The 12448-nt window shown below is 43.4% G+C and overlaps 1 protein-coding gene across 2 annotated transcripts in view; it reads right to left on the reverse strand.

Annotated features, from left to right (window-relative positions):
- The window catches only part of LOC138595989 (collagen alpha-1(XVIII) chain-like), a 62470-nt gene that overhangs the window by 25727 nt on the left and 24295 nt on the right, over positions 1–12448 (reverse strand). For both annotated transcript variants that reach the window (XM_069667542.1, XM_069667541.1), the window contains exons 3-5: positions 1626–1873; positions 1370–1540; positions 99–230 (exon numbers count right to left, since the gene is read on the reverse strand). In XM_069667542.1, coding sequence (XP_069523643.1) covers positions 99–230; positions 1370–1540; positions 1626–1873 — 551 coding nt within the window. The remainder of the gene's footprint in view (positions 1–98; positions 231–1369; positions 1541–1625; positions 1874–12448) is intronic.

Here is a 12448-nt window from a genome sequence, read left to right on the forward strand (position 1 = left end):
CTTTCATACAGGGCCGACAAATGAGATGCAGAGGAGGAAAACCCCAAAGCGTTATTGTGACCAGACATGAGAAGAAACCCAGAACCATGCGGACTCACCACAAACCTCGGCAGGCCCGTCCCGCCTGCGTTTCCCACAAAGATCCCCGAGCTGGCCTCGAAGGTCAGAGGCTGAGGGCTCCTGATGAAGTCCACTCGGTGGTACTCCTCGCAGTCCATGAAGAGACGCACCTGAGTGACACGAGGACATACATTTATTTTAACCAGCTGATAACAAACAAAATAAATAAATAATAAATAACATCTTTGTCGTTACATATCCACATCACATTACAGAAGCTCTCAGTCTCGTTTCATTTTACAGAAACATCCTCACGTCAAAGATGAAAGTCTGTACGAGATATAGAGCCGCATGTGGAAGATTAAACACTCGTGTGTAAGACTGGAAAAGTTCTGACTTCCTTGATGTCTCTTGGCGTGAACCAAAAACTTTTCTCTGTTAATAATGTTTTCAGTCAGAGAAAAGATAAGTCTGATGATATGATGTTTCTGTATTTTTGTCAAAAAATGCCATGATTGATTAAAACCAATAGCATATTAAACCTTAAAGAAAGGTTTACTTCTGTATCCAAATCCTTATTCTTTTTCTTCTGAGCCATAGAGCTCCATTTCAGTCCAAAACAACACATCAGACACAATATCAGACACCACAGGCACTGTAGTTTATTTGGTGTAAATTCAACAAACAGCATGCTTCTGCTGTAAATAATCATTAATGCAACACATCCATAGGTGAAAATAGTCCCCAAGTTTTCATCACTTGCATCATTTAGAGCCGTGGTTCTCAACCGTGCTGCGCTTTTATTTTGAAGGACATTGGTTTCCATTGACATGCATGCAGTATTACGATAGTTGCATTTATGTTGCACTTTTTTTAGTTCATTTCGGTTGAAAAAACGCTTTAAATTGAATGAATTTTAGAGGAAATATTTTCCTCACACTGCTTCCTGCTTGTCATTTTGGCTGAACATTATATTGTGTTTTGTGATAATGACATTTTGTTCCGTCTCAGGTCCAAACTGCAACATTTTTCCCTAAATAAATTTGAGTGGTTGAGTCACCAACTGTCATTAAGGAGGCGGTGGTGGGTCCCGAGGTTAGACCAGTAGAGAACCACTGATTTGGAGCATTATTAACTTTAAACTACAGCGCCTAGCTTTTCCAGAAAAGTATTTATTTAAAAAAAGTATCTGAAAACGTTCATCATCATTTTCAGTGGATTACAGAAATCAGTACACTAACATCTTACAGCACAGTATGATCATGGTTTATCGATGCTGAAAGGCCACACAGAGCATGTTTACACCCACCTCTGCTCCCTGCACAGTCAGGGTGAACCTCGCCCACCTTCCTGTCAGGTCTCCCATTTTGAAGGAAGCTGCTTCCTGCGTACCACCTCTGGTTCCTGGCTCGGTGTAGTACAGTATGACTCTCTGGGAACCATCCTCCACCTCGGACAAGGCTACACCCAGGTGTACAATCTGAGAAAAAGAGATGGAGACATTTGTTAAAAGAAAAGATTAAAAGAGTTAAAAAAAAGCATAAGTTGAGTTTTATATTTCCCACCTTTTGGTAAGCATCTGTGATGGCGAACAGCATCCCTCCTTGCCGTGTGGTGGGCTTAGCTGTGACCGTGATGGCGAAGTCATTGTAGAACGGGTCGGGGATGAAGGACTTTGTGAGGCGGCCCACGTTGGCGTCCGGGCCGAAGCTGTAGGCGGGGTAACCCTCGAACCCCGTGACGAAGGAGACGGAGGGAGGGAGGGGAACGCCGATCAGCTCCGTCAGGTCCAAAGCTCCCTGAGAACCGCGATCTGGAACAAAGCAAAACACAGAGGCGGAAACCAAGTCAGCGGAGGGGAGAAGAAAATAAATAAACCATACAAACATGAGTGTAACAGAGTAAATAACTGTTAACAAACCAAAATAAACTGAGACCTGTCAATCATCAAACAAAAAACACTGATTGCTTTCATAAGGAAACATTTGGCATCTCATCCAAGTCACTGCAATTAGTGTATTAATGCTGTTTAACTGAAAGCACCTGCAGCCAGACTCAAACATCTTTTAAAGTGAAGTGTAAAATTGTGAATGATTAACACACTTTTTTTCTTACGCGCCTAAACATGCTGATCATTGTGCAGTTTGTACCTTGCAAAGGTCAGAGGGCAGGTGCCCTCAGTGGGCTGCACTAGCACAGAGTTTGCAAAGTGTCAGTCAGTCTGGGGTAGATTGACACGGTGCATATTTTTGTGCAGGATTACACACTATTAAAACACACTCAGCCATTTATACCTTATTACATTAGTGCTTCATAAAATTACCTTAAACTAATTAGACAAAGGGCAAACCCGGGGCCAGGTAATAGGACAGAACTATTCAATCGGCGGCCCTCGGGTCAAATCCGACCCTTTAGTGACCTTAATCCACCCCGTGAAACATGACAAACATCAATGAAAGTATTAAAAAATATTATGCCATAATTACCTCCAAGAAGACACACTACTCCTGCTACTGTTAAAGCACTAAAACAAAGATAAGGTCAGTTTGTTCAGTTTGTCAGGGCTATTTAGACAATGTTCAAGTTGTAACCCTTGCTGTTAAAGCAGTGTGCTGTGTGCTCAGTGTTTGATGCGCCTGAAGATGACAGCGTACACGATCCATACAGAGGAAGGAGGGGCCCGGATCATTTCTGCACTGCAGCCCCCTAGTGGGTTAATCCGGCCGTGGGTCAGAGGGCGGATGTGTTAGTCTAGAAATTAAAGCATTCCACATGTCAGACAGTATGGGAGCTGCGGGGGATCTGAATTAATGGTAGCAATCTGCAATCATGTATGATATCTATATCCACACCTGTTCTTCAGTCTGGGAGGTTCTAACCGTCCTCGCTTCTGCCTTGAGACATTTCAAAGTTTGCAAGATACAACCATAGACACTTATGTATAAAAGAAGTGGACGTGGTTTCAAAAGGGAAGTGCCTTTAACCTGCATTCTTCCTAATGGCCAGCAGGGGGCAGCTCCACTGGTGGCAAAAAGGATTCTGATTACAGAACCAAATGAGAACATGAACCTACTTCCTAGGTTGATTTATGACCCAAATAAACATTTTCTTAGCTTTTGGTCTTGTTTTGAGTCTTCTTCAAAACAGCATGATGTTCATCTTGCACATCATGGACCCATTCAGAGTAAAATAGATGATAAAGCAGTGTTTGTGCTTTAGGGCATGGCTGCTCGTGAGTGACAAGTTGCTATCAACCAGGATGGAAGACACTTAACAATGCATATCCAACCTCCAAATCCAACCTCCAAATATAGTCACTTCTGATTCCAAAAAAACCCCAAGATGGCGGCAGCAAAATGCCGAAAAAGGCTGTTGCACAAACCAACTGTTGCTTCGTGCACTTCCGTTAAGTTTGCGCAGAGGCTTCCATCTGTCTAACGGCTGCACCCATCATCATCATATTATTATTATGTACCATGTTTGTATGTGGAGCTGAATTCATGCTTTCCTGCTCCATTTTTTTCCCATCATACAAGCACAGGCATGTTTCCTTTAAGCACTTTGTGGATGCCCACCTACCACACGTCTTCCCACCTCTTGCCCTCCCTCTCCCTCTGCCAGCCTCCCTTACAGTCCCGTCTACACCTGGTTCTCCTTAGCGTGGAAGCCCCCTGGAACAATCGTCTGTTCTCTGAGAGTGTGCAGTGGGCAGCAGGGCACAGAGGCCGGGCATCTGGAAGGCATTAGGTTAGACTAATACACACGTGCCGCGCAGTGGCAGCTCCTGTTAATTAGGCTTACCGCGTGGCGTGTGTGTGTGTGTGTGCAGAAACACAAAAAGTGGGGAAAAACAGAGACAGAGCCGGAGAATGCAAACATTAAGACTTCCAGGAGTGCAGCTATGTGTGTGTGTGTGTGTGGCCGCTAAGGCTCCCCACAGGACGAGGGGCACACTTTTTTCCCCCGTGCATTAATTGGATTTAAACCCCCACAGACGGTGCAATTAAAGAATAACAATGAAGTGCAACCCACACTGTTCTGCTTGTGTAACCTCCACTGTAGCTGAATACTGTACCTCAGCAGGGGTGTAGTTTAAAATTACTTCTACCTCTGGGATTCTGGGATAAGATTTTAATGGTTATAGCCACCGTTAATCTCATATGTCACAAAAATGGAGACGGACGAGAACTTTGCAGTCAGCCTCTTTTTCTTCCGAAGCTTTCTGGGAGAGATACTTCATAGATAGAGCATAAAGGTCGATGATAACACCATGCACCATGCGATCTAGCTATATCTGCATTTAAAAGTTGTCTCTCTTAAAAGAAATTCCATGAAATAATCTGCGTTGGTGGTACGTTTGCATTCAACACATTAAAACCCTCAGTGTGCTGTCCTGTGCTGCGTCCTCCTGCTGGTGCCTACACGCACCAGGATGCATTGCGCTTGAGCAACCTCAGGCTCTGTGTCAGTGTCGCTCCACTGGCTGGAATAAATATGGCTGTTTATCCGAGTCAGCCAAAAACAATATGGTAAATGGTACTGTACTTATAGAGCGCTTTTCTAGTCTTGCGACCACTCAAAGCTGCTTTTACACTACGTCACATTCACACACACATTCACACACACATTCACACACTGATGGCAAAGGCCTAAGTGCCAATGGGAGCAATTTGGGGTTCAGTGTTTTGCCCAAGGACACTGCAACATGTGACTGTCGCAGTCAGGGATCGAACTCCCAACCTTCCGATTGAGAGACACGAGACCACCGAGCCACAGCCGCCCCAAATCTTCTGCATCATACTTTTTGAACAACTGCTAGACACTATATAACCAACCTAAATGGCTCTGACTGTCAGAGAAAGCTTATTTGAGTTTCCACAAGTTCAGTGTTCTTCAACCAAATGTATCCCGAAAGTGGGGTGTTTTTGGAAAGCTCTGTTTGGGTGTGAGAGTGAAGCCAAAATCTGGATGTGATTGTAATAAAGCGGCCTTTGAACAGTGAAATACTTCATTAAACTAAAGCATTACACTCTTTTGAAAGACACGCTTGCCAACTGAAAGCCCCACTGCCACAGTTAAAGTTCTTAGTTACTTCATTTGAGGCTTTAAAACTCTCAGGCATTCATTTTTATGAAGCTGATGAAGTGAAAACGAAACAACCTAAAACATGCTCTTATATTCCAAGTTGTCTTTGACCCGTTCCTGATTCCAGAGAAGCCTGGACTCGGTGATCGGTTTGTTGGCGGCCTCTACTCCACTACTCAAGAACTTCGCTGTATTTCTTTTTAATTTAGTCATTGTTACAGTCCTGCCAGAGTGTTTCAGCCAACGATCCCACTGCTCGGCCTGTCGCTTTGCTTCGTCTTTGCCCGAAAGTGACATCACTGCAGATGTTCCTCCGCTGGGTCAGAGGCTGAACAGCTGGACGGACATCCATGGACTGAAATACACTCCCTGAACTCGCTCGAGTTCTCATGATGCAACGAGAGCTTCGCCAACTCACTGTCTGTCCTGTTTCATGCATCACCCCAAAGCCATGTTTGTTGTCATGTATCAAAGAGCATCTTAAGAATACAGTGAAAAATGAAAGCAGAGCAGGGATAATGTAAAACATCCCAGAGCTGTGGGAAACTCGGGAGTAATCGGGTCAGGGTGGGACTTCTCAGAGTAATCAGGCTTGGCTGAGTCGGAGCAACACCTGCTCTGGCACATGGTGAGAGAAGGAGAGCAGAGAAGAAGACGACTCAGGAGATGCAGAATCTTCTAAGTAGGGGTAATAAATACAAGATAGTACAGTGATTCAGTGAGTCACTGAGGAATACCACTGGCTTTTGTACGGGGAACTCCCATTTCTTGGGAAGCGGACGTCGTGTTGGACAAGTCGCCAGCAAACTACATGGAGCTTAATTGGAAAATTGCTTCATACTGTACCCCGCCCTGACAGCACTATCCCCACCAAATTACAATGGGAACGAGGCACTGGTTCATCCCTTACTGGGGATCAATGGGACTCCAGACTGAAGCGTGCAACATCTGTGTGAGATACAAAATTATTCAATGAAGGTCATTCACAGAGCAAGTTAAAAAAAATGGATCCAAATGTTTCTGAATTTTGCTGGCATGGCTGCGGTTCGGTTGGTTCTCTTACGCCTGGATCCCACAGGATCTGTGTCTGGCGCGTTATGTCTTCGGCACAGTTCTGGTCCGTCAGACAGCGTGCGTCCTACCCCACAGGAAGCGTGTCTGGTCCGCAGCGGAGCGCTGGCCCAAGCAGCTGGATTTGCAAGATTGTAGTCGAACTACATTATTGCGCAAGAATTGCAAAATCACGTGATAACATCAATGTCAAACAGAGCAACACACAAACAAGAGCTCAGTTTGTACCTCTGAGGTTGTTTATCTGCTCATTGCGATTTTTGTGCTTCTACCATGAGTGAGTACACTACTTAATTAAAAGTGTTCTTTTTCCAAGATTTCAGTGTGTTGATGTTATAAAAAGTCATAAAAAGTTATAAAAGAGTCTGTACCGGTCTGTACATGGTGTTTTATTTTGAAATGACCGGATGCTCTATGCTGTTTTACTTCCTGTTTGGAACGATCTGCTCTGTTCAGCTCTGACGCGTGCTTGAATCGGCCGCCGTCAAAAATAGACTCGACGCGTATCTTTTGTGTATCAGAGTGGAGAGGCACATCTGGGACACACCGGAGACGGGCCGCGACACGTGATGTGGAATCATGAGCATTGACTTGAATGGGCGCGATCGACTCCGGAGGTCGCGGCGCACACGGATCCTATGGAATTTAGGCTTTATGCACTTACTGTGGTCCGGTCCAATGGTAGAAAAATTCTTGTCTGAGGTAATCGATGTTCTCCAGGGGATAATATTCATATTCTTCAATGCCTTGTTGTATGCATGCTGGGAAATAGAATAGAAAGTATACATGCAAGAACCACTCAACGAATTGTAAAGAGGACAATACTTATGAACTGGGAAATTAGTAAACCGGACTGCTGTAGTAAAAACAACTGGCTCAAGGACTTCCTGGACAGCTTCCACTCTGTGACTATGATAATGATAATTTCAAAATAAAGCAGTCAATTGGGCTTTCAAAATAAAGCCAACAAGTGAGCGACAACACATATGTAACTTTCTGTTAGACTTTCAAAATAAAGCAGTCAACTGTGCAACAATAAAAAAGGAACATCCGCTAAAATTTCAAAATAAATGGTGAGGTTTGAGTTTTAATAACAACAAACATACCTACACTAGTTACATAACTTAGGAGCTGCACTCCAACTTCTTAAAAGAAGTCAACACTGACTTGTTGTTTCGCACAGGAATCAAACCTGGTCTCCTGAATGAAAACTTTTACACTCTTCATACAACACACCTTTATCAAATTAACTGGGGTACCTAAACGGTCAGATTTTAATGTGTTCAGCCACTGACCAAGCTGGAGTGATAAATGACTTAGGAGTGAGAACAGACAACTGACATCAATGTCTCCACTGAAGGTGGGCACAGCAGAAGATGATGCAACAGGCACAGCTGCATTACAGAAAAGGAAATCACCATTGACAGTGAGTGAAAGTGAGGGTGTGTGTGTGTGTGTCCGTGTTTCTGTTTACATGGTATCTAGTGTTTGCATGCCTGCTCTCTTTCCAAAATGAGCAACAGTCGATCCAAACAGAGCCGCCTGCGCTCTGCAGGCCCGTTTCCTAAATGGGTCAGTGTGTTTACAGAGTGCGTGTCTCTTGACTGAGAAAGTCCCCGGGTTACTCACAGCTACGGCAAAATCCAGACAGTTATGAGCAGAAAGTTCATTTCTCTGCTGTTTTATAAGCGCGGGGATTTTCAAAATTGAGAAGAAAAAGAGCTTTGCTAGTACTTCTAATGAGTTAAGATGTTTAGCATATAAGCAGTTTCTTTCCAGTAGTAAAGGCCGTATGAACAGACAGTATATCTCTGGATTTTTTAATGCCACTTTAGAGAATCCTTTTGTATCTACCTACGGAAACCCTAAGCGGACATACATCCATACATAGCTGGTTGTTTTCTCGAGCTCTAGACTTATTTTCTCTCGTTATCTCGAGATAACAAAGCTGGTTTTCTTGATGAGGTTAGTTAATCCGGTTTCTTTGTTTGTTTTGTGCATTTGATCTCTGGGGATACGAGTTATGATCATCTGACTTTACGTTGGTGCGCCGTTGTTACCTCGAGATACAGATGCTGCAGATTCCGTCATCCTGAGGGTATAGACAAATTTCAACCGGATAATAGTAGAAATGCAGTTTGGTGTTTGTTTTCAACTCTTTTTACTAAAACCAAACTTACTGCTGGCTTCTTGTACACCTACTGTTTGGAATCTGTATTCCGAACAGGTGATTTAGCTTTGGGCCGGACTTTCAGACTTTACTTGGAAAGTCGGGTTCGTTTGGACAGGTGAGGTGAGAATGGACAGCAATCGAACTCCGGACGGGGGTCCGCCAGAAAAGACGGGACTCGGGCCGTTTCCAAACAAACTACGGTTCGATTTAGGTGAGAACATAAACAGACTTAAAGTAGGACCTTATATAAGAAGCAAACCAAAACACTGCACGTTAAGAGTTGTTGACGGATGTTGACACTTGCAGAGACAGAAACGCCGCCAGGCAGCAAGATGAGAAGAGGACAGACGTGAGGGAGCGACGAGGAAATAGGAAAATGGGCTGACCAAACAATTTCACAAATGCTGTCGAAGTGCACGAGAACACGGAGGCGTTCAAACTGTTTAGTGAAAAACTAAAGGAGAGTGGACCTGAGCGAGCTGTGGAACAATGTCGGTAAAAATTAAAATAAAACTCAGACAACAACAAATTAAAGTCCGGGATCGTGTTGAGAGGGATTGAGGAGTGTGCTCTCTCTTTGTTTACTTCATGGAGTTTTCCCACGTGGAAATTCTGACCAATCAGAGAGCAGTTTCCTTGGCTGGTAAAAGCTGCTGTGTGAACACAAACCAAACTCGAAAAAAAATGCAACACTGTAACAATTTGGTCTTTGATTCGGATCAAACAAACGGACTTAAGTGTGAAAGCAGCCTTTAAGTTCAGTGTTAGAAAATGGAAAGCTCAGTTGCCTTCCGTATTTCGGACACATAGTGAGCACAGACCCTTGACGAATGTGTGCTGACCACCATGTCAAACAAAATCAATGCTCTGTTTTAAGGATGGCTAAAGGGTAGACCATATACAAGTTCAGGTTTTCGATTGGAATGTGAGCTTTTCCTTGGAGTTGGCTCGGATGTAAAGATACATTATGAAGAAAGAAAGAGAATAAGAAAGGTCATAATAATGTGGTGATGATGGACACAGTATTTGGACCGCTCTTAATGGTGCCAGCCAAAGTCCCTCAGCTGTCAGTCAGTCGGCAGCAGTTTGTAATGAGCTGTCACATCTAATAAGAGACTGAATCTAATCAGCCTCAATTATCTGTAACTCCACATCTCAGATACTCGGATAGGAACATGCTCTGCAGTGAGGCTACCACTGCAATGTGCAAGTTCCCTCACGTACAAACACAATCATTCACAAAGGTTCATAAAGTTTATCCAAGTGTTTGGAGACACAAAACCTCACTGTTACACACAGAGGACCCTCTGTGGCTGCGGTGACACCACATCTTACTAACACACCGCTCTCTCTCCCCTGCTCTACCTCACTGTTGGATTACTTTAACCCTTTTTTGATCCCAAACATCTTTACGTTTGATTGACTCGGACATTTTAGTTATATAAAAGCACATCATCCATAAAATGTGAATGTCATAATCGTGGTTTAAGAGCTACGGCAGGGAAAGTTGAAGCTAACGGCACACACAATAGAGACACTGATTCAATAGGAAAGTGAAAGTGTTCATTTCTTGCACAAAAAGTTGCTTCTTGCCAGCAGAATTTGAATTATTGAATGTCTGAGTGTCCCTGAATGCAGCAGCAGGCGAATGCACCTGCTATGAATTGCATTACCAGGCAACAACAACAACAACAACAAGAAGTTGTTTTTGACAAACATAGAAACCCAACAAACCTCATGTGAGTTTGATTAAATCTAACGGCTGTTTTGAGGGTAGAAAACAAATCTTAGACATGATGGCTTTTTAATACTTTTATATTTTTAGTGTCTTTTATCTCTTCTTCTCTCATTTTTCATCATCCGTCTTTCTTCTCACATGTTTTTACTTAACTTTTGTTTTCTCACTCTAACTCTTGCTTACTTTGGCTTTATTGTTTTGGTTTTGGCAGATGTGCGGTGGTGCAGTGGTTAGCGCTGTCGCCTCACAGCTAGAATGTTCCTGGTTCAAATCCCAGTTCGGGCCTGCATGCGTGGGTTCCCCCCAGGTACTCCGGCTTCTTCCCACAGTCCAAAGCTTGTTAGGTTCACTGGTGACTCTAAAATTGCCCGTAGGTGTGAGCGTGAAAGGTTCTCTGTCGATGAGTCAGCCCTGTGATTCGTCCAGGATGTACCCTGCCTCTCGCCCAATGACATCTGGGATTGGCTCCAGATGGATGGCTCTTTCTGTTGTTGTATTGCCGTCTGACTATCCTGCTTTTTGCACTTTGTCAATCCTGTTTTTAAATATGCTATTATTATAATTATTGATTTGAATTTAGGAAATTAGAAGCATCATATTGTTTGTGGTTCATAGGCTTAAAGAAAACAAGATTTAACGGACAAGGCTTACTGCAGATATCCAGATGTGCTCCTCAGATCTCTGTGTTTAAAGAAAGTTAAGTTAAATAATCAGACTCAGACGGGATTTCCACTCCGCAAACACAGATTAACGCTGCTTCCAAAGGGCCTCCATTCTTTGCCTCAGGTAGACAAAACACGCCACCTCACACCCTTTCATTCGGGCGTTTGACTGACAGAGCAGAGGTGATGTCAGCTGTGTGCTTTAGCGCGAAGCAGGAAGTTCAAAGTAAATTGCAAAGACCACACAGCCTGTGTGTTTAGCTTTAGTACGTACACAAGCATGTGTGTGCGTGTGTGTGTGACCAGGTGAGTCTGCAGGCCTCCCGTTTAGCACAAAGCTGCTCTGTCAGCGCTGCGCTGAAGTGGAGCACGGTCATTAAGAGGAGGGGAGCAAGCTTAAGTGATAACGCTCTCGCTGTGATCAAAGACTCGCAGCGCTTAGCTCAGCGATGAATGGATGCTGTTCAGGGTGATGTCACTAACAAAGGTACTTTTTTACACTTACATGGATGTCTGACGGCAGAGATTAAATATGTGTCAGAGCAAACAGACTCCCTAGTAACTGTGTTTCTTGACTTCAGGGAGGCTTGATATGTCACATTTTGCTTTAACCAAACATTTGTATGTCCTAGAAAGAGGGTCATTTAGCACTGCTGATACATGTTCATCTAATCGCCTAAAATTCTATATTTTCCTCCAATGATTCTGAAATTTAGACTCTAAGAAATCCAACCAATGAAACAGGGAGGTCATAACTGTATCATGCTTGTTGAATGTGCTCAAGCAGAAATGTGACCTGCATATATTCTAGGAATGACCTCCCACCTGCGTACGCTCCCGTCCTGTATGTAAAGAATGTGGTAGCCATGCTCAGATAGCAGCAGGAGGCTTTGAGTGCTACTATCTGCACGGTAACGAACGGTGTAACACAGAAAGAATGTCTCAGAGTCAGCAAGCTACCAGATCCGTTCAATTTGATGCAGCTTTTCAGACATGTTTGATCCGAAACAGACAGTTTGTGGTTGATATTGCATCAATTTATTGCTCCCGCTGGTGGGAAATGGGTTTCATGGTGTTGCAAGCACCTTACTGAAGCAGCTGTACCAAATGAGCCCCACATGGTGACAAATAATGATTTGTATGGGAAAATGTATCCTGCTGTCAAATGGCGACTTTACCCACAAAATACTCTCACTCTATCTGTTGTAACCATGGCGATTAGAGGCAGACTGATATGGGATTTTTGAGGCCGATATCGATGGTGATTGCTGATATGGCAGCTAATATGGTACATTCTTTTCTTTGAGGATTTTGCACCCGTATGACGCTGCTTTCTTCAACATGTAACTTTATTAATTCGTATTAAACATTATTATACATCATCGATTTCAGGTGTGATGCTCTGCTGCACGCACTGCATTTAACGACATGCAATCTGAGCGTGCTTTGCTGGACAGATTATGTGATGACAACAATTTTAGACCACTTCAAATATTATTCTCTTCATTATATTTTCTGTAAAATATATGCCGATACCAATTTATCTGTAATATCCCAAATCGTTGATAATATCGGTTGGCTTATATATCTGTCGGGCTTTAATGTAGATAGCTTTGAGTTCTACTCTCCAGATTTGAAAGAAGTTTGCCTTCATACTGT

The sequence above is a fragment of the Semicossyphus pulcher genome, unplaced genomic scaffold, assembly GCF_022749685.1.
Source record: "Semicossyphus pulcher isolate SPU_LCO1_2020_fin unplaced genomic scaffold, fSemPul1.0.p SCAF_18, whole genome shotgun sequence".
NCBI classification, from domain to species: domain Eukaryota; kingdom Metazoa; phylum Chordata; class Actinopteri; order Labriformes; family Labridae; genus Semicossyphus; species Semicossyphus pulcher.